The sequence below is a fragment of the Phacochoerus africanus genome, chromosome 3 (genome assembly GCF_016906955.1).
Source record: "Phacochoerus africanus isolate WHEZ1 chromosome 3, ROS_Pafr_v1, whole genome shotgun sequence".
In the NCBI taxonomy this organism is placed as follows: domain Eukaryota; kingdom Metazoa; phylum Chordata; class Mammalia; order Artiodactyla; family Suidae; genus Phacochoerus; species Phacochoerus africanus.
In genome coordinates, this window is record NC_062546.1 from 36,544,041 (window position 1) to 36,567,231 (window position 23,191).

General features: G+C 43.4%; 1 protein-coding gene across 1 annotated transcript in view; it reads left to right on the plus strand.

Annotated features, from left to right (window-relative positions):
- DZANK1 (double zinc ribbon and ankyrin repeat domains 1) overlaps positions 1-23,191 on the plus strand; it is a 67,638-nt gene that overhangs the window by 1,123 nt on the left and 43,324 nt on the right. Inside the window, 8 exon segments of the mRNA XM_047771621.1 lie at positions 560-676; positions 3,882-4,035; positions 9,525-9,639; positions 11,041-11,137; positions 12,723-12,802; positions 12,804-12,842; positions 17,162-17,247; positions 21,421-21,538. Of these exon segments, the coding sequence (XP_047627577.1) occupies positions 568-676; positions 3,882-4,035; positions 9,525-9,639; positions 11,041-11,137; positions 12,723-12,802; positions 12,804-12,842; positions 17,162-17,247; positions 21,421-21,538 (798 nt within the window). The 5' untranslated portion in view covers positions 560-567.

Sequence of the window (23,191 nt, forward strand, 5' to 3'; positions counted from 1 at the left end):
TGTCTTGGCAACTTTCATATGCAAGATCGAATTGGTGACAACCATAGGGGTTTGAACCTGGAGCTGTCCCCAAAGAGCTGGCTCTAAATTAGCATTTAATGCCACATACACAGTTATTTCTGTGCTTCTTATGTGCTGACTTGCCCTGTAGCCAAGAGAGGTGGCATACTCATAAGAGACAGGAGAGGGTTGTGATGATGCAGGGGTTGCTTATGTCAGTTCATCAGTGAAGTCAGTTCATCTGCTCCAATGCATTCATTTAATTTGCCCATTTAAAATAATTCTATTCCCCATCCCGTACATTCATACTTTTCCCCCAGAAGTGAGATAAATATTTAGACAATCAAAACCCCACACAAGATCTCAACAGCAAAAATACAGCTGAAACAATAATCCTTTCAATTAAAAATAGTATTTGTAGATGGTATATTAACAGTATTCTCTTTAGTTTTTACTAGTTTTACTCTATTTGGATGAGGTACTTCTCTCCAGTTTTTGTGTTCCGATACAGGAATTTATTGGAATTTATTTTCATCCACTTTTTTTTTTGAAATGTAAGGAGGGAAAATGACTGCTGGTTCAGTGTGTGTTCCTCAAATCATACCACTGAGGGTGCCTCAGCCCGGAAAAGCCAACCATGAAATTGATAACAATACACTTTTGGAAATGAAGTCAGGTAAGAATCAAATGTGCTTGAAATTGTTGCAAATAGCATTGCCATATTCTTTATCTTCATCTGGTTGTTGACTGATTTCTTTGCATGCTTTCTGTAGTCAGGATCTTGCGAAGTTTGTAAAATTTCCAAAATTTGAAACAATGGTGGTTTATAGTGTGGTATTTATATAGCATAAAACGGATGGCTCTGAACAGCCTTCCATTTGTGTAGGTACATAGTTGCAGCAATGCCTTGCCTCACTTTAGCCAGAATAGGATGTCCTGGTGCTCCCCCAGTCTTTCCCAGGAGTCTCAGTATTTTTCCTGGAATGATAGGTTTGACCTACCAACACAGGCTTTCCACTCTGGCAGATTGGAGAGTGAATCTTGGCTTTGACAGCTAGTGACCTTCAGCACTTTGCTTAGCCTTTCTGAGTCTCCCCTTCCTCATTCTAAGACAGTGACAATATCATCTACCATTTAGAGCCATTGAAAAAAAGATTAAATGAATTGATATTTGATGTGAAGTGCACAATTTCTGGCACATGGTAGTGCCAGAATAAATCTTAGCTATTTTTGCAGAAATAAAGCAGTGAATATATTCCTATTAATGCCAGGAATACACACCCCCCCCCCCACACGATTAATATAAGGAGAAGAAAAAGTTCTATAGATAGAACACAAACAAATTCTTATTTAAAACAGACTCTGTTTGGCACTACATAGATGGACCTAGAGATTATCATATTGAGTGAAATAAGTCAGACAAAGACAAACATCATGTAACACCTTATATGTGGAATCTTAAAAAAAAATCATACAAATGAACTTATTTATAAAACAGAAAAAGACTCCCAGACATAGGAAACAAACTTATGGTTACCAAAGGGGATACTGGGAAGAATGGGGGATATAAATCAGAAATTTTGGATTAATGTATGCATTCTACCATATATAAAATAGATAAACAACAAGGACCTGCTGTATGGCACAGGGAATATATACTCATTATCATGTAATAACCTATAATGGAGAAGAATCTGGAAAAGATTGGTGTATATGACGGTCACTTTGCTGTACACTTGAAGCTAACACAACATTGTAAATTAACTATACTTCAATAAAAAAAATGACTTTGAGACTCCAGTTATATATTGCATATAAATGTTTATCTCTGTTGATGGTATGACACTTGGACTTCCCAGACTGAGAGTTCCAACTAAGAATATATTACATTATACTGTGTCTCTCTTTATCTTAAAAGCTGATATTATTTTAAACAATTCTCAAACCAAAATACAAATTTTAGCATACGTGCCATGGCCCTCAGGAGAAGTTGAGTGGTTATTGAGGAATGATATGAATGTTAAAGCATCCAAGGTTTCTAATAAATAAAAAGTTCTGTGATTCAGTGACAAAAATAATAATAACCCAATAGAAAAGTGGACAAAGGATGTGAAAGGACATCTTATAGGAAAGGAAATATAAACATCTTTTAAACAGGAGAATATGCTCTGACTCAGCCCTTCACCTACTTGCTGAGCACACTTTATCCTCTCTTTTATTTACTCCGTTGCATTTAATCACCACTCAACAGATTTTATGTAATTGTTTGTTTACTGTTTGTGTGTTTTTCCTAAAAGCTCTATAAGAGCAAGGATTTTGGTCACTGGTGTATCTCCAGTGTCTAGAATGGTGACTGGCACATAATAGGTACTTGATAAATACTTGTCAAACGGATGAGTAAATCTTACTCAAAATGTAAGAAAGGTAAGTTAAAATGATGAGAGACTTTTTTTTCAACCCTAGGAACATGTAAAAGAAATATTGGCAAAAATAAAAGAAAAAGGGGAGTTCCCATTGTGACTCAGTGGTAATGAACCTGAGTAGTATCCATGAGGATGCAGGTTCAATGGGTTAAGGATCTGGTGTTGCCATGAGCTACGGTGTAGATTGCAGACTTGGCTTGAATCCAGCATTGCTGTAGCTATGGCTGTGGTGTTGGCTGGTGGCCACAGCTCTGATTTGACCCCTTGCCCATATGCCACACCTGTGGCCCTAAAAAGAACAAAAAAAAAAAAGGGGGGGGGGGAGAAAAACCGATTACACACGATATGGCTGAGATTGTGGGTGAATGTGGGTGAATGGGCATTTCCATGCTTTTCTGGTAACGGTGTAAATTGTCTCATCATCCATGAAGGGAAGTCTGACAGTGTTAAGCAAAATCACAAATAACATATAGCTTTTGACTCAACAGGACTAGTTCATGTTTTACAGATATACTTATAAAAAGAACTCTTTACAGGAGTTCTTTAGCTTATAATAGCTAAAGAAAAAGGAAAGAAGAAAGGGAAAAGAAAACACTTTAGATGTTCATCTGTAGGGATTGGCTGTTTACCAGTGATTCAGCTGTAGACAGAATATGATGCAGCCGTAACAGTGAATGGGATGCTTTTTAGGTACCAGTATAGGACAATATCCAAGATATTTTGTTAAATGAGAAGACAAATGTGTGGAACAGGGTAGGACGTGCCACTATTTGTAAATTAAAAACAAGGAGGAAATAAGAATATATACGTATATGCTTTTATAGGTGTAAATATTTTTGGAAGGATAGTCGATATTATTGGTTGCCTTTGGATAGCTGCTGTCAGGAGCGGGAGAGAGAGTTTTAATTGAATATCCTTTTTGACCTTTTGAATCATGAATTTACTGCCTTTACCTTTTTCCCTAGAAGTGCAGGAATCATTTGCCAAGTCCAAATGAAATATAATAAAAGCGTTTCTTAAGCAGTGCTCAAAAAAGAAAAATTAGCTTGTTTTTTAAGTAGGTATTGTGGATTTAAAGTTCACCCCTGCTTGAGTCATATCAGTGCTCTGTTGGAGAGACAAAATACCAGGGCAGTTCAAGAGCATGGGCTATGGATCCAGCTTCCCATAATAACAACTCTGCTGTTATTGAACAAGTCTCTGGGCTTCACTTTCCTCATCTATAAAGTGGCTATAAAATAGGACGCATCATCTCATAAGGTTGTGTAGATAGAATGAGGTAATTCCTGTAAAGCACAGTGCCTGGCACAGAGAAAGAACTCAACTATCATTAGTTATTGCCATTCATTGCTATAGGTATATTTTTAATAAAACTCATTGAGTAACTGACCCATATCCATTAGTCAGAGGCTTGCTACTTTAGTGTTAATTCCAGTTATCCTGTTTTGGGTTTTTCAGACACCCCAGATGTCAACATCTATTATACCCTCGATGGCAGCAAACCTGAATTCCTAAAGAAAATTGGTTATGGCGAAAATAATACATTTAAGTACACGAAGCCTATTACCCTGCCTGATGGAAAAATACAAGTTAAAGCTATTGCAGTCTCTAAGTAAGTTAAGAGTGTATTGATGAAGATAGTTTATATTCATTATGTTTTAATTATTATGTTTTTGTTTATTTCAATGAGAATTGGGCTGGGTTAGAAGGACACTAGAGACAAAGTAACCTTAATTTCAGCTGTGTCTTCTGTGTTTCATTTGTCTTCTGTTGAGTCATATTGTAAAGTTCACAAGTCAGGGGTACAGTTCAGTGAAATTTTGTGTATATTTGCACTGTTTTTAGTTTGAATTTCACATTGGGATTTGGGGAAGGAAAAACCTTTTAAGGGTTAGGGCCTCCGAAGAGATGCGTCTGGCTCTGAGGAAAATTTGGTTTTCAGTGGATGGTTCTTTTATTCCCCAGGACATGGCCTCTGACCACCATGGTTCTCAATTTAATTCTGTATTGACTTCATTGGCCTTCAAAGCTAACATTATTTCAATCTGTTGGACATTAGCTAATTTATCCTTTTCTTCGTCATTTCTGTCCTAGTCAAGAGCTTTTTTTTTTTTTTTTTTTCATTTTCAAATATAGAAACACCACTTAATTTGGTATCCATCATTGTGGGTTGTAGAGAAGAAACCCTCAAATGCTTGGCAAGTTTGTGTGTCTGTGATAGAGGAATTATTTTGTGAAACATGACAGGTTTGGCCACATTTTCAGAACATTTTTAAGGCCTAAACCGATCCCTGGCTGGCGCAGGTAATTTAGAAAAGACTCCAGGCTCCCCCTGCTGGCTAAACTGCTGCATGACTTTTTGATAAGAGCTGCAAATTCTACGCCAAGGATAACTGCTTTGGTATTAAAAAATTTTTTTTTAATAATAAAAAAAAACCCTTACACATTATTATACTTTACTGGAGATTGGAATATGAGACTTTTCCCACTTGCCAAACCATTTCTATTAAAACAAAGCATTTCAGTTACTAAAAATTAATAAACTGGAGTTCCCATCGTGGCTCAGTGGTTAAGGGATCCGACTAGGAACCATGAGGTTGCCGGTTTGATCCCTGGCCTCTCTCAGTGAGTTAAGGATCCAGCGTTGCCATGAGCTGTGGTGTGGATTGCAGACGCGGCTCGGATCCTGAGTTGCTGTGGCTCTGGCATAGGCCTGCAGCTGTAGCTCCAATTAGACCCCTAGCCTGGGAACCTCCATATGCTGTAGGTGTGGTCCTGAAAAGACAAAAGAAAAAAAAAATTTCTCAACTATTTTGGAACTGATGTCTTTTTATTTCTGAATATTTACCTAAGCAAAAAATGTTAGGGAGTTCCCATTGTGACTCAGTGGACACAAACCCGACTAGTGTCCATGAGGATGCAAGTTCGATCCTTGGTCTCGCTCGGTGGGTTAAGGATCTGGTGTTGCTGCTAGCTGAGGCATAGGTTGCAGTCATGGTTCGGATCTGCTGTGGCTGTGACTGTGGAGTGGGTTGGCAGCTCCCGCTCTGATTTGACTTCTAGCCTGGTAACTTCCATATGCCATAAGTGTGGCCCTTCAAAAAAAATTTTTAAGCACCTTGGGGCTCTTATTTACTTGAAGGTTCAAAAATTTTAAGAAATTAAAAAACTGATATGTAAGAAATCTGAGCTATTGCAAAAGAAATGCTAATGGAACATAAAATTATCAAAGATAATCAGTGAGCAAGGCAAATGAAGACGAAGACAACTGGAGATGTAAACAGTATTAAGCCAGAAAGACAGTTGCCTAGAAGAAAGCTATTTCCCAGTCCTCCTTGAAGCTAGCAAGAGCCATGTCACCAGGTGTAGCCAGCAGATGTATGTGGAAGTGACATGGCACCTTCTGGATTGTGCCCTAAAGTGAAGAAGAGGTGGGCCTTGGTCCCTGCTGGCTGGAGTGTGGACGTAGTGGTCAGCCACACTGGGTCATGAGAACACAGCATGTGTCCCAGATATGGTAGAGCAACAGGGTGGAAACTCAACACTGGGCCCTGTCACCACGGCTTCTCTCTCTGTGCAGCTCTGGAAGGATTGCCCTCCATCCCAGCTCTCTTGTTTAAGCCACTGTTGTTTTTGTTCTGCGTTACAACAGCCAAGCCTATATCCTAACACACTAGCGACATGACTCAAGAAAATACTTGTGGAGAGCATACTCAAGAAAACAGGTCAACAATATCAGGTGTTTGCGAGTGTGGAGAAGCTGGAACCCTCTGATAGTGCCAGTGGGAATGGAAATGGAAAACCACCATTTAGCAGTTTCTAAAACGTTAAACACATTTACCATATGACCCAGCATGTGTATCTATCCAAGAAAGATGTATCTTTCCAAGTTACATCTGTGTATCTATCCAAGAGAGGTGAAAATACATCCACCCACATGGCTAGACCAGCCCTTACTGTTTTTATTATGATTGCAAGGTACCTCAGCAATAATCATCAGGAAACTTTGAAAGAGACAAGGGTTATTACTTAGAAGTCTTGGAAATCACATGGCACACAGTGAGGTCACAAGGAGAAGGGGAGGGAGAGAGAGGGAGGGAGGAGGAAGGACAGAAAGCACAAGCTTAGGGCTCTGCTTTCCTTTATCCTGGTTGAGGGGGGAGGGGCTAGGTTTCAGAGGTTCACTCAATTGGTGAATTTTTCTTTTTTCTTTTTTTGTCTTTTTAGGGCCACACCCATGGCATATGGAAGTTCCCAGGCTAGGGGTCGAATTGGAGCTGCAACTGCTGGCCTGCACCACACCCACAGCAATGCCAGATCCTTAACCCACTGATCGAGGCCAGGGATTGAACCCGCATCCTCATGGATACTAGTTGGGTTCGTTACTGCTGAGCCACGATGGGAACTTCCTTAATTGGTGAATTTTAAACATAAGAGGAACGTAATAACGCAAGAAGAGAAAAAATAAGTCAGCCCAAATGGTCAGTCATCGAAACCAACCAAGATCTCAAGTACAAAGGAGCCTCCAACCAAGATCTCAAGTACAAAGGAGCCTCCAACCAAGATCTCAAGTACAAAGGAGCCTCCAACCAAGATCTCAAGTACAAAGGAGCCTCCAACCAAGATCTCAAGTACAAAGGAGCCTCCAACCAAGATCTCAAGTACAAAGGAGCCTCCAACCAAGATCTCAAGTACAAAGGAGCCTCCGTGTGGGGAGGCAGCCTGGCTCTATATCTAGCTATGTGGCTGGCCGCATGTTTACTCACACTTGCCGTCTTTAAAGTGGATGCCTCAGCTAGCAGTGCTTAAAGTCAGGCATTCTCATTACAAAACAGAGAAAACCCAATTGTCAGGGCCTGTACCACAAAGACATATGTGAATGGTCATAGCAGCATTATTCATAATAACCCAAAGATGGAGAAAATCCAAATAACTATCCACTGGGAAACGGATTAACACACTGTGCTATAGCCATAAAAGGGAATATTACTCAACAGTAAAACAATAAAGAAACGACTCGTGCGTGCAATTACCACAAAAATAAGGATAAGTGAAAGCAGCCAGATATGTAAGAAAAAAATATATATATGTCTTTAGGGAGCACCTGCAGTATATGGATGTTCCCAGGCTGGGGCTGAATCAGAGCTGTAGCTGCCAGCCTACACCACAGCCACAACAACACTAGATCCAAGCATCATCTGTGACCTACACCACAGCTCAGGGCAATGCCAGATCCTTAACCCACTGAGCAAGGCCAGGGATTGAACCAGCATCCTCATGTCAGGTCCCGTGTCAGGTTATTAACCCACTGAGCCACAATGGGAACTCCCTGTAAGACTGTATTTGCATGATTACATCTATTTTAACTTTCTAGAAAAGGTAGAACTATGGTGACCAGGAGATCAGTGGTTGCTGGGGTAGGAGGTGGTCGCAAGGAGTGACTACACAAGGGAAATATTCTAAAACAACTACACAAGGGAAATATTCTAAAACGATTATGGTGGTAGTTGCACAATTGTATAAATTTACTGCATATCAGCAAACTACATCCTTAGAACAGGTGAATTACATGTCATGTAAATTACACCTTAATAAATCTGTTTAAAAAAAATAACGATGGGAGTTAAGAATGCAACTACAGCAGCTCAGGCCTCTGTGGAGGTTTGGGCTCAATCCCCGGCCTGGCACAGTGGGATAAAGGCACAATTGCAGCATTGATTGCAGCTGTGGCTCAGGTTCAGTCCCTGGCCCAGGAACTTCCATATGCTGAGTGCAGCCATAAAATAAAAGTAAAGAAAGAAAGAAAGATGATAGGTGAGCTGCTGTTGCTGAGATGAAATCCCTGCCAGTTTTTAGTTATGGGTACCTCTGCTCTGCTTTTTCATGGAACTACTGTTGCATCAGAGAGGAACAATATTAATTGTAAAAAATTATGAATAAATTGGAAACATGCTAGTATTTGAGAATGACAAGGCGGCATATACTATGCCACCCACACAGGGGAAATTCATGACCCACATGGAGTGACTGGTGTATAGGTAAAAGCCCCTTTTTGTTTAGAATAGTTTGAGGCATAAGGTATGAAATCCTCATGGTGAGTGAGGTAGATAGTCCTTCACTATGACCCCCCCCAGGAAACCATGCCTCCAGTGTAGCCCCCCATCCCCACTTGAATCAAAGCTGACCCTGTGACTTCCTTCTGAGCAATGGAGTGCTTCAGAAATGATACTAAGTCCAGATCACAAGAAGCATAGCAGGAGTTCCCGTTGTGGTGCATCGGAAATGAATCTGACTAGGAACCATGAGGTTGTGGGTTCGATCCCTGGCCTCACTCGGTGGGTTAAGGATCCGGCACTGCCACAAGCTGTGGTTTAGGTCACAGATGTGGCTTGGATCTGGCGTGGCTGTGGCTATAGCCGGCAGCTATAGCTCCGATTAGACCCCTATCCTGGGTGCCTCCATAAGGCGTGGGCACGGCCCTAAAAAGCAAAATAAAATAAAATAAAATAAAATAAAATAATAAAAAGCATTGCAGTTTCTGGCCTAGTCTCTTGGGATGTAAATGCTGGGGGGAACCAGCCACCATGTGGGAAGTCTGACCTCCCCGAGGCTTCCGGACTGTGAAAAAGCCCAAGTTCACCACTTGGAGAGGGAGACAGAGAGAAGGAGAGGGATGGCTGGCGAGCCCCCAGCTCTTCAGTGATCCCAGGCCAGGCTTAGACCATGAGGGAAGAAACCATTTTACACATCCGGCTGAGATGATCTTTCAGCCGACTCCAGCCCCAGCCGACATCTGATGGCAACCTCACGAGGGACGGCAAACCCTCAGGTGTGTGTTTTAAGACATTACATTTTGGAGTGGTTTGTTACGTAGCAATAGATAACCTGAGTAAGAACAAGGTAAGACTCGCAAAGTTGTATTTTGGTTTCTCCAATTTAAGATGTAATAAATTTAGTTGCTAGACTAAGGGACTTTGGTTGAGTCTTTTTGTTGTTGTTGTTTTTTTTTTTTTTTTTTTTTTTAGCAGTCATCTTAATTACCAGGTACTTTTTCTTTGAATCTTGATGTAACAGACTTTTCCCATTTTAAATAACTTTCAGAGACTGCAGACAGAGTGCCGTTGTAACCAAGGTGTTTCAGGTGGACTTTGTGCCACCAGATGCAGCCTCTTCAGAAGACGCTGTGGAAAATACCCTCAAAGATTCTTCAAAGCAGGCAAGTAATGAAACTCTGAGGCACCCGGATCGTCACCACGTCCCTGGTTCCTTTTCTCAGTGGTCACGGCTTTCCCTTCACTTACCACCACAGTCATTTTATCCACATTAGGTCCTTATAATTGGGGTCAGTATCAATCATTGCACAGTATCTGCGGATTTCTCACCCACTGGTCGGTCCCTCCTCCACTCGCTCATGAGAGGTTCCTAGCAAGCATCCTTGTCTTCTGTGCCTCCCCTTACCTGTCGAAGAAATCGGAAACCTTTTACCTGGCAGCCCAGGTGATCAGTTTCTGTCCTCAGGCATCCCTTCTTGCTTTGTGACTCCCTTGTTTATATTCCAGCCACACTAATCTGTGTGTGCTGTGTTCTGACTCTGTTCCCCTCGAACCCAGGCTTTGTCCTTTTACAAATGGTCTGTTTATGCGATTCCTTTGCTCCTCGTCGGTCTCCTGTACATTGTAAGCTCTCGGGGCAGAGAGCACGTCTGCCAAACTCAGTGTGATGCCCGGGGGCAGGTAGGAGTGTGCCGTGCATGTATATTTGTTGAGTAGGATGAATCAGAGAAACCCTCAGTGAGCAGAGCCTTCAGTCATGTTCAAATCTTCATCCGCAAATAGCTGCAAAGCCTCACCTCTTTGGAGAATGAACTGGACCCATCTAGAAAGGACATTTGAAACATTAATCCCTAGGTTCTAGGCATCAGTGAGACAGATCCCAGGGCCAGAGGATGGGCCAGTTCACTGCAAGGCAACCAACCAAAAAATCTCAGCCACAAAGGACTTGCTGGGGGTGATGAGAACTTCTGGGGAGTCCCTTCAGCCCAACAATGGACCAGGGGCCAGAGAGGAGGCTGCGGGATCACAGCAGTGGGTGCAGGCATAGTGTGGGCATCAGGGAAGGGACCTGCGCTGGGCAAGGGCAGCTCACAGAGGCTGAGCATCCATGTATCAGCAGGAGCTCAACTTGAGCCAAGCAGAGCTCTTTTCCTCAGAGTCTGAGGAAAAGAACGTCCAGAGAAAAGAATGTTTATGCTTCTTCAGGACCCTGTGTGGTCAGGTGGTGGCCTGAGCCCACCCTGTCTTTGCCCCCTGAATCGGGTGGTTCCTCAGTTATTGCTCGGACTCCGTGATTGCCACGTCCTGCCTGCATGTGTTGCATCCTGCCTCCAGTCTTGGCCACTTGATCTGGTGGAGCTTCCCCAGCAGAGGTACTGCCAGCCAAGCAACCCAGCTTCAAAGCTGTGTTGTTCTGAAGAAAGGTGAGGCAGAGGTCACTTGGCGAGAATGACTGTAAACCCTTTTGTAAGAAGCTCTGTCACTGTCCCTCCCACGGAGCTTCTCATTTTCTTTTCTAAATGGGCCAGAATCAAGGGACTGATATGCAATCTTTTCATTCCTAGGATTTGAAAAATGGATTTGTTGAACCAAAAGTAAGGAAGAAGTATAAGAATGCTGAAAATAAACTGGGTTGGAATGTTAACCTTGGAAAATTTCCAGGTATGATGTAACCGGAAGATAAGTTTTACATTCTAAACCACGTAACAGGTTCACTGCTTGTTTTCTTGCCCGCAGAAGGGTTGCATGAGAAATGCTGGAACAGGAAAGTAAGCTACAATTTTTTTGGTCTTTTTTTTAAGGCCATACCCATGGCATGTGGAAATTCCCAGGCTGGGGTCAAGTCAGAACTGTAGCTGCCAGCCTACACCACAGCCGAAGCAATGGCAGATCTGAGCCTCATCTGTGACCTACACCACAGCTCACGGCAACATCAGATCCTTAACCCACTGAGCAAGGCTAGGGAATGAACCTGTGTTCTCATGAATTCTAGTCTGGTTGCTTACTGCTGAGCCACAACAGAACTCCTGCAAGCTATAGTTTGAGTTTTGTTTTTTGGGGTTTTTATCGGTTGCACCCATGGCATGTGGAAGTTCCCAGGTCAAGGATCAAACCCTCGCTGAAGCAGTGACCTGGGCCACTGCAGTGACAATTCCAGGTCCTTAACTGGCTGTGCCACAGGGAACTCTTCAATTTCAGTTTTAATGCTACCCTAGCTAACAGCATAAGACCACGAGGGATTTTCAAGCTGTTCAGCAAAGTCAGATTTACCTACTCATTGCAGCTCAGGAAACTCACAGCAGAGGAGCCATGGGGCTTCTCATCACCCAGCACAGATAACAGTTATAGGGCTTTGGGGGAAGGGGTGGAGTTTGAGTGAAATTTAAACAAAAGCAGAGTTTTGATAGGCTGAAGGCAAGCAGGCCTCTGTGTGAAATGGTCACCATGAGGTATGGAACAAGAGGAGGACCAGGGCTCTGTTACCTTGGGAACAACAAAGATAGATATGGACTATCACACTCTGAAACCTTTCTCTGAAGCTCTGCACCAGGGTTGGAAACTGCAGCTGCTGGGAGTTCCCGCTGTGGCTCAGCGAGTTAGGAACCTGACTAGTGTCCATGAAGATGCAGGTTTGATCCCTGGCCCCACTCAGTGGGTTAAGGATCTGTTTGTGTCGTGAGCTCGTGTGTAGGTTGCAGACGAGGCTCAGATCTGGTGTTGCTGTGGTGAGGGAAGGGAGGAAGGAGGGAAGGAAGGAACTCTGGCTGCTTCTCTATGTCAGTGACTTGGGTCCTCCAGGCATGAATTGGAGGATGTTTCATTCTTATCGATGGGATCTCAGATGGCAAAGGTCCTCACAATCTGATTTTCGAGAACAAGGTTTCTGGGCAAGTAAGAAACAGCTGTCACTTGGAGTGGGGGCCGTTGTGTTAACAGCTGCTGCGTGTCCTTGGGACCCACAGTGTTTCCTGCCAACCTTGCAATTGGATTTATCTTGTTTCCCAGCCTAGGGTGGATTGTTGTAGAGTGTCACAGGGCAGACTTTAATTTTTTCAGTCTGGGCTAATATTTTTCTTTCTCATATTTAATTCAACTGAGTGGGAGCTTCTTTGTATAATTACTGCTTTGGAAAAAGAAGGTGACAAGCGAGGTCCCTTATTAAAATGTTTCCCACTATGAAGACATTTGCATGAAGCCATATGTAATTGCAGATATTCACAGAGTGATGCTTTTGATGTAATTGTAGATGTGGGTGAAAGAAATGACCCTAAAACTTTAAAAGATCTTCGCTTCTCAGAGAGTCCACGGGAAACTCCAGCTTTCCGTGAAGAAAACAGGCTCTAGACCAGCCACCCAACAGACCCAGGTAACTTCTAAACAAAATCTTTGGGGTACTGAAGACTTTCTGTGTTTTGGTGTGGGGAGGTTGGCTGTACCTGCAACATGTGGAAGTTCCTGGACCAGGGGTCGAACCCGTGCCACAGCTGCAGCAACACCGGATTATCCTTAACACTCTGTGCCATGGTGGAACTTCTAGAATACCTACTATGTTTTTAGTGCGTCCCATAAAATATTCTAAGGAAGCATCCCCTGCCTTTTCACCACACTCCAGAGGCACTTCCAGCGCTGGGAATACCTAGTTGAACAAGAAAAGCCCTTGTCTTCATGGAGCTCACATTTTATTGGGAGTGGGGACAGGCAGATAATAAACATGTGAATAATCAAACAAAAAATTAAGACTGGTGATGTGTGTCTTGGAAAAGAGCTGAGTAATGGGGCAGATCAGGAGTTCTCAAAGTGAGGCCGCCAGACCAGTAGCATCAGTGTCACTTAGAAGCTCATCAGAAATGCAGATCCTCAGGTGCCACCCCAGACCTGCTGAATCAGGAACTCTGGGGGGTGGGCCTGATAATCTGTCTTTTTTTTTTTTTTTTTCCTTTTTCTAGAGCCGCTTCCCGTGGCACATGGAGGTTCCCAGGCTAGGGGTTGAATCGGAGCTGTAGCCACCAGCCTACACCAGAGCCACAGCAACTCAGGATCCAAGCCACCTCCGCAACCAACACCACAGCTCACTGCAACGCCAGATCCCTAACCCACTGAGCAAGGCCAGGGATTGAACTGGCAACCTCATGGATACTAGTCAGGTTCCATCCCTGACCATAGTTATCTGTAGTGTGTCTAGAAAGAATTGCTTTCTTTGTGCATGAGTGTTTGGATTTCCTTGCCCACCTAGTAATTTAAGAGCTGCTTCTAAGGAAAAAGAGCAAAACCATATGTAAAGATTCCAAGATTCAGATCCCACAAAAGACTGGAAACGTGGGGACAAATTGGGGGCATTTGACTAGGGTTCACAGGACCAAGGAGGCCAAAAGAGGACCACAAAACTTTGATCTTTCACTCTTTCTTCGTATTGGTAAGTTATTCTTCTCCATATTCCAGCTCAGTCTTAGCTGAGGCATCCTTGAAGCATAGGTGATGCTCATCAGACATCAGCATTAATGATGCTGGCGGATGTTACAGCGGGCCAGCAGTCACCAGGGAGACAGAGTATCTCTGAGCTGGGCCTCTGGCGTGGGAGTGCCCTGCAGACAAGGAGCTGAGTAGGTGGATGGTACAGCCAGTGTGGAAGGGAAATGACAGCTGACACCTGGCTTTAGTGTCAGGGCACAGAATTGTGGTTTCTCTGGCCACGTGGAATGATGCCCAAGCCAGCTAGCTAAATAGGCCATCTCTGCTCAACTCCATCTCTGTCAGCTTCATTGACAAGAAGGCTGCAGGCTCAGTGTTCCCTCATCTTGAGGAATTTGGGAGAGAAGTAAAAAACCTGCACCTTTATGTGTTATAACTGAATTTAAGGTGTTTTTTTTTGCTTTTTTTGCTTTTTAGGGCCATACCCACAGCATATGGAAGCTCCCAGGCTAGGGGTTGAATTGGTGCTGCAGCTGCCGGCCTACGCCACAGCCACACCATATCTGAGCCACGTCTGCGACCTACACCACAGCTCTTGGCAATGCTGGATCCTTAACCCACTGATCGAGGCCAGGGATTGAACCTGCATTCTCATGGATCCTAGCCGTGTTTGGTTTGTTAACCACTGAGCCACGAAGGGAACTCCTGAATTTAAAGTTTTAACAATCGAATTAAATTTTGATGTGCTATGGGAACAATGTGTATGGGCCAGATGAAACTCAGTCAGTGGCAGACCAAATTTAGCCAGTAGACCGGTCACTTTGCGCCATTTGATCTAGGGTTGGATCTGACACAAAAGCAATTAAAACCCCTGACTTACCTTCAGGGGTAGCGTCTGTAGTCGTAAACTCAGCCTGTAGACCTATGGTAAACGGAGTCTGCTGGGGTCGGACAGGCTTGAGGACATGAGATCGTACATGCATCGTGGACGTGACCCACACAAGTGACTCAGACATTCTGAGCTCATCTTTAAGAGGGGGGGTCACGTGTGTCTCCTTATGTAAGAAAGACTTAGTATTTCTCTGGCATTTGTGCCAGTCACAAGGAAACGTCAGACAAAACCAGATTGAGGGAGAATCCACAGATTAAGGTCATGAAAGAGGAGTTCCCACTTTCATGTGGAACAACAGGATTGGCAGTATCTCTGGAGCGCTGGGACGCAGGTTCGATCCCCGGCCTGGCACAGTGGGTTAAGGATCCGGCATTACCACAGCTGCAGTGTAGGTCACAGCTGTGGCTCTGATCTGATCCCTGGCCCAGGTATTTCCATATGCTGCAGGATGGCCATAAAAGGGAAAAAAAAGTGTGTATCATGAAAGATACAGACTGAGGAATTATTCCCAATTCAAGGAGACAGAAAAGACATGACCAGTAAGTGCAAAGTGTGGTATCGGGCTGGATCCTCACCCAGGAGGAAAATGTCACTGGCACAGCTGATGGAATTTGAATAAGGATCAGTAGTGCTGTATCACCGCTGCCTCTTCTGGTTTTGGTACCTACATGGTTGTGTAGGAGGATGCTCCTGTCCTCGGGAAGTGTTGCAGCGTTCGGAGGCAGGATGTGACTGCCACTGATTATTCTCATGCTTCGGAGAGAGAATGCGGAAGTTCCCTTTGTAGCTCAGCAGTAACGAGCTATTATCCATGAGGATGCAGATTCAATCCCTGGCCTCACTCAGTGGGTTGGGGATCCCAGGTTGCTGTGACTGTGGCATAGGCTGGCAGCTGTAGCGCTGATTCAGCCCCTAGCCTGGGAACTTCCATATGCTGTGAGTGCAGCCTTAAAAAGCAAAACAAGAAAAAAGAAATGAGAGAGAGAGAATGGGAGCACTTGGGACAAGGTGTTAATGTGAACAGTTGGTCAAGCTGGGCACATAGGACTTAGCTGTACTATCCTTGCAGCTTTCCTCTAACCTTGAAATTACATCAAAGAAAATGTTACAAAACTCTGATGAGATGGGGATGATACCCTACTTCATAAGGTTGCTACGAAATGTCTAGGAGGTGACGACTGCAGCATGTCAGGCACATTTCCTGCTATCAGACCCTCCATCAGCATTAGTCTCTCTCCTCCATATTCCTTCTCCAACCTTCCTTTCTGTCCCCTCCCTCCTCCACTCTGCCCTCTAGACCACATCCAGTCACCTGAGTCCTAGGATGGGCCAGCGCTGTCTTCACCAGTGGGTTTCCTCCACTTGGAATTCCCTTTGTCCTTCTGTCCACCTGACAGACTTTTCTCTACTCAGCCCAGCTCAGATGTTACCGCCCTGGGAAGCCCTTTTCCCCCAGAGCAAGTGATGTGATTATAACCTCCCCTAGGCTCCAAGGGATGTATTTCCACACTGAGTGCACTTGTTTCAGTACTTCGCATGTACACCAGTGCAGCTCCTTGAGGGCAGGGACCGTGTAATGTTTATCTTTGTCCCCCTCCCTGCATCAAACACAGTGTCTGGTACAAGGAAGATGCTCAAATAAAAATATATCAGGAGTCCCTGGTGACCTAGTGGGTTAGGGATCCAGCGTTGTCACTTCTGTGACTCAGGTCACTGCTGTGGTGCAGATTTGACCCCTGGCCTGGGAACTTTTGCATGCTTTGAGTGTGGCCAAAAAAAATCAGGGAGTTCCTGTTAAGAACCTGACTAGTATCCATGAGGATGCAGGTTTGATCCCTGGCCTCGCTCAGTGGATTAAGGATCTGGCATTGCTGCAAACTGCTGCACAGGTCACAGATGCAACTCGGATCTGGCATTGCCGTGGCTGTGGTGTAGGCCGGCAGCTGCAGCTCTGACCCTTAGCCTGGGAACTTTCATATGCCACTGGTGTGGCCATAAAAAGGAAAAATACATAAATAAAATTTTAAAAACAGAGTGAGTTGAATGTTTCTAGATAACAGAGATGATTATTCTTTCAGGTGAGCTCATCTAGGTCTCTAAATTCTCAAACCTGGTCTCTCTGATGGTAATTCAGGTCTCTTTTCTTGTAAACTCTTACAGGTAATGAAATATACATATCTGATTATGAGCACCACTTTAAATTTTTTAGTGTTGTGTACTGGAGTGATCATTACTGAAGACTTTCCCCAGCATGGTTTTTTGTTTTTTTTTTAAATGGATGCCAGATATGGCGAGACAAAATATTAAAATGATGACAATGAATATTAATGTAATTTTCTATACCATAGCTTTTGCCATGATTGTATACATATTCTTAATTTTAGTTCCCTGGTTTTGCGCACATAACTGGCCAGAAGAGTTTGACAAGCACGGAGATCATGAGAATTCAAAGGGAGACAGACTTTCTCAAGTAAGTATTACTTTCTCTGTACTATTTCCTAGGTCCTACCTAAGACACATTGTGGTCAAGAAGAATTTGACGTTGGGATGTAATAATGGTGTTTGCCCATCCCCAGCTGTTTTTTATTAAATTTTTTCCGACTTAAAAGGTACAAATGACATACAATAAACTGCACTTAAAGAGTACAATTGACATATACATATAATCTTGAAACTCTCATAACAATCAAGAAAATGAACAAATCAGAGTTCCCTTCATGGCTCGGCAGAAACAAATCTGACTAGTTTCCATGAGGACGCAGGTTCGATCCCTGGCCTCGCTCAGAGTTAAGGATCTGGTGTTGCCAAGAGCTGCAGTGTAGTTCTCAGACGTGGCTCAGATCTGGCGTTGTTGTGGCTGTGGTGTAGGCCAGCAGCTGCAGCTCTGATTCGACCCCTAGCCTGGGAAGCTCCATATGCCACAAGTGTGACCCTAAAAATACAAAAAAGAAAAGAAAATGAACAAATCCATCACCTTCAAAATTTCCTACATTGCACCCTTTTTCCCATCTGTCCCTCCCCATCCCCAGGCACCTGTGGGTCTGCTTCTTATCACTGTAGTTTAGTTTCCATTTGATTCCATATGTAAATGGAATGATTTAATAGTTACTCCTTTGCCAGGCTTCTTTCACTCACCTAATTATTTTGAGACTCACCTGTGTGGTTACATGGTTACATACATCAGACATTTCTTTCTTTTTATTGCCGAGTGCGGTTCCATCGTATGGATACATCACAGTGTTTATCCAGTCTCCTATTGATGGACATTTAGCTTGTATCCAGTTTTTGGCAGTTAACAGATAAAGCTGCTGTGAACATTTGTATACAAGTCGTCGTGTGCACATCTGCTTTCATTTCTCTTAGGTAAATAGCTCAGAGTGAAGTAGCCAGGTCATATCATAGCTGTATATTTAACTTTTTAAGAAAACTGCCCAACTGTTTTCCTAAGAGGTTGTTATCATTTTACATTCCCACCAGCAATGTATGATTTATGAGAGTTCCAGTTTCTTTATACCGTCACCCATACTTTTATTTTATTTTCGGCCCTTCTGGTGAGGCGGTAGTCGTGGTTTTAATTTGTGTTTCCCTATGATTTGGGAGGGTGGGTGAAATGGATGAAGGTGATCAAAAGGTACAAATGTTCTGTTATAAAATAATTAAATCCTGGGGATATAACGTACAGTACAGTGACCATAGTTCATACTACTACACTAATACTGTGTAACACGAATGTATTGCATATTTGAAGGTTGCTGAGAGTAAATCTAAGAAGTTCTCATCATCTCAAGAAAAAGAAAGTCTGTATCTATATATGGTGACAGATGTTAACTAGACTTATTGTGGTGATGTGATCATTTTGCAGTGTATACAACTATTGAATCTTTATGTTGTATGCCTGAAACAAATATAATGTTGTATTAAGTCCTCTCTATCTTTACCAGTTTTGTCTATTATTTTATCAATCCTTGAGGAAATTGTGCTGAAATCTATGGCTGTAATTATGCATTTGTTTACTTATCCTTGTATTTCTACCAGTTCTTGCCTCATGTACTTTGAAGCTCTATTAGTAAATGTATAAAACCTTCTGGATACTTCTGTGCCATTGCAGAATTGACCCCTTTATCATTAGGAAATAACTTTTTTAAACCCTGATAATATTCTCTGCCCAGAATCAAACATGCCCGATATTAGTATCAGCTTTATTAATGATATTCCTATCAGGCTTTCTCTTGATTAGAATTTGCATGATGTATCTTTTTTCATCCTTTTATTTATGTTTCTCTATTATAAAGTTGGTTTCTTTTATAATTAGGTCTTGCTTTTTTATTTTAAAAAAAGCTAACAATCTCTGCATTTTAATTGGGCTGTTAAGAATATTTGTATTTTTGCTGATTATTGATATGTTTGAATTTAAGTCAACCAGCATATTATTTGTTTTCTGTCTGTCTTATCTATCTTTTGTTGCCCTTTTCTTATTTTTTTTGCTTTCTTTTGGATTAATTGGGTATGTTTTATGATTCTATTTTATTTTGTATCCTTTGTTGGCTTATTAGTGTAAGTTTTCTTTTAGATTTTATTTTGTATCCTTTGTTGGCTTATTAGTATAAGTTTTCTTTCAGTAGTAGGGTGATAGTACAATACTTTTAACTTATCCACTCTGTCTTCATGTAGTATTACGCCACTTCATATATAGCCTAAGAACCTATGACAGTTTACTTCCAGTAGCTGAATAACCACAGCCTTTGTGCTATTGTGGTCATTTATTTTACTTCTGCAAATATATTATTAGTTTTTTGTTTGTTTGTTTTTGTTTTTGTTTTTGTTTTTTTGCTTTTTAGGGCTGCACCCGTGGCATATGGAGGTTCCTAGGCTAGGGGTCTAATCAGAGCTATGGGTGCCGGCCTATGCCACAGCCACAGCAATGCCAGATCTGAACTGTGTCTGTGACCTACACCACAGCTCACGACAATGCTGGATCTTTAACCCACTGAGCAAGGCCAGGGATCGAACCCGCAACCTCATGGTTCCCAGTCGGATTTGTTTCTGCTGTGCCATGAAGGGAACTCCCGGTTGTTTGCTTTTTTTGTTAGTTGCAAGAGTTTTTAACATATCCCGGATATGAATCCCTTATCAGATATATGATTTGCAAATAGTTTCTTCCATCTGTAAGTTGTCTTTTCACTCTTCTTGATAGTATTTTTTGATTTACAAATTTTTATGTAGTTAGGTTTATCTATTTCTTTTGCTGCCCGTGATTTTGGGATGATATCCATGAAATCGTTCTCAAATCCAGTGTCATATGTGCCCTTCTGGGAGATTTATAAATGTACCTCAAACATTTAGGCCTTTGGTCTATTTGGAGTTCATTTTTATATATGGCATAAGGTACGGATCCAACCTTATTCCTTTGCATGTGATATCCAGTTTGCCCAGCAGCATTGTTGAAAAGACAGTCCTTCCCCAAGTGGACTCAACTACAGAGGCTGGTTATTATTGAGAGGCTGTGGAAGAGACTGGTACAGGCAACAAATAATTGGATCTGGGGAACAGTTCAGATAGGTCACAGAATCAGTCCCCTAGGCTGCCTGGAAAGTGTGGCGGTGGCACTGTCAGTCACAGGAAAGCCCAGTTTCAGGAATCCTTCTGCTTTGGCTGATATCCCAAACCAGGTGGGTGGATGAGGGCTAAAAGCTGGGATCCAGTGGCCCAGGAAGTGGGGCCAGACGTTGCTGGGGCAGGGCCTCAGACTCTGCCCAGGTGAGTGAAGATGAAGGTGGAGCCGGACAGATGGTGACTCTCTAAAGTGTGAGGTAAGAGGACCTATCACTCATACTGGGCTCCATGCTGAGGTAGGAAGTCAGAAAAGTGCAACATAGACATGGCTGGAATTCCCAGAGCTCACCTAAATCCATGCCAAATCCAAGGTCATAGGACAAGCCAAGGTCCCACTCAGGAATGGGATCAAGGTTGCTTCGGTCAAGAAGTGAGATGGGCCTAGCCTCCAGGTTGAGGGCACCACAAGTGGTTCCAGCTGAGGCCCCTTTGTAATAAAATGACTAGAGAAGCATCTCCTGTCTTTTTTTTTTTTTTTCTCTTTTGTCCTTTTTTTGGTTGTTGTTGTTGCTATTTCTTGGGCCGCTCCCGCGGCATATGGAGGTTCCCAGGCTAGGGGTTGAATCGGAGCTGTAGCCACTGGTCTACGCCAGAGCCACAGCAACGCGGGATCCGAGCCGCGTCTGCAACCTACACCACAGCTCACGGCAACGCCGGATCGTTAACCCACTGAGCAAGGGCAGGGACCGAACCCGCAACCTCATGGTTCCTAGTCGGATTCGTTAACCACTGCGCCACGACGGGAACTCCACATCTCCTGTCTTGACCTTGTTCCATAGCCTTTGAGAGTGTCCTGCTTCTTATTTTATTTTAGAAGAAGGTTTGAGGAAGTTTCCGTGTGGTGTAGCAGGTTAAGGACACGGCATTGCCACAACTATGGCACAGGTTGCAGCTGCAGCACAGGTTCGATTCCTGGCCCGGGAACTTCCATATACTTAGGGTGTGGCCACAAAATAAAAAAACATCTGAGTGCTTTTAATTTTCACTTGACTTCCTAGTGTGCCCTCATCAGGACCGCCTTTTGTTGCAGGTGTGCCCACTGCCTCGTGCGCCGCCCGTCTGATCCCTTTGCTCGCTACTGTCTTGAATGCGGCTCTTCTGTCCCGCCCATATTTGGCTGTCGTCTGCCACCCCCAGAAGGAGCTCAGGTGAGCAACACGAATCCTTAAAACCTTCTTGCATTGGTTGATCTGATCTTTCTCTGCAGCGGGAGCACAGTACTTGGCACACATGACCCACAGGTATGAATGCTTGTTGAAAGAGTTACTGGCAAATGAATCTTTTACTATCCAGAATCCTATTTAAGAAAGAAAAAACTTGTTTGAAATGCCATTTCTTTTGTGTGGTCTGGGAAAAGCATGGGCTCAGAAAAAGACTGAAATCTTTTTGTTTCAATGATGCATGCATGGATAAACACGTTTCCTACTCATATATTTCTTTTTATAATCTGGAGACAAATAGGAATATATTCTAGAAACACATGACGAGAGGTTCTACTTACAAGTCTGTATACCCATAAGATACATCATTCTGTCCAAAAAAGCTGTTTATATAGGCTATGGCTTGATCACTATATCTAAGTTAAAACATTTTGGCTAAGTGTAGATAACTGATGTTATCCTATAATTAAGTTTGCAATTAGAGGAGTTTCCATTGTGGCTCAGCAGTTTAAGAACCTGTTGAAGATATATGAGGATGAAGATTCAATCTCTGCCCCTCTCTCAGTGGGTTAAGCATCCAGCATTGCCGCAAGCTGCAGTGTAGGGTATAGATGCAGCTCGGATCTGGTGTTGCTGTGGCTGTTGTGTAGGCAGGCAGCTGCAGCTCCAATTTGACCCCTAGCCTGGGAACTTCCATATGCCCTAAAAAGCAAAAAAAAAAAAAAAAAAAGTCTTTGCCAGCTGGCTTGAATGAAGGCACATTGCTGGGAGGGCCAGTGCAGGAGGACAGGCTTGGCGCCTCTTCCTGTTTCTGGGGTGCTTCCCTCTCCTTTGGCTCTGATGATGCTCAGCTCACACCCGGTTGTGAGGAGCCCAGTGAACCACAGCAGACTCCTTTGAAGACCTCAGTGGGTTCCAGGGGTATCTACCCACTTCTGGGTACTCTCTCAGGCATCTGGTGGGCAGTTTCCCGGCAGTTCTGCACATGACCTCCCAGCACATTCTGCCAGCTCCTCAGAGGGAGACTCCTAATGAATTTCGTAGGACCCCACAGGCGGCCTTTCACCTGCCAGCTCTGGTCTGTGTCGCCCCAGTGAACTTCTCTGCCAGCCAGTGGGTGACAGCCACACACAATTCAGTGAGGTCCTCTTCCAGATTTGATTCTCTTTGGGTTTCTGCTTCAGCCACAGAGGTGGTAACATCTTCTTGTCCTGGGCAGTCCTGTACCCATTACAGTTTGCTTTACCTATTAGTAGTTAATTCTGTAGTAGTAGTAGTAATAGATAGTGACTATTTATATTAAACTTTCCCTGTTCATAATACCCAGTGGTTTCTGTCTCCCGGGTGGACTCTGATACAGAATTGGTACCTGGAGTAGCTTCAGGAACTAAACCTGCAGAGACAGAGTTTTGGAAGTACTTTGGTCCTTCCCTTTCCTGAAAAGCAATGCTGAGCTCCTTCCCAGTGGGAAACAGGATGCTAGTGATCCACAGCATGAAGTGGCATCACAGTAAATCAAGCCATCTCATCGGGCAGGTCATGATGAAGTGTCACCTGAAGCAAGCCTCTTGAGCGGTCAGGAGTCTGCTGCACTTGATGGTTAGGGCAACACTGATGAGCTGAGGGCTGTGGTGTGGGTGG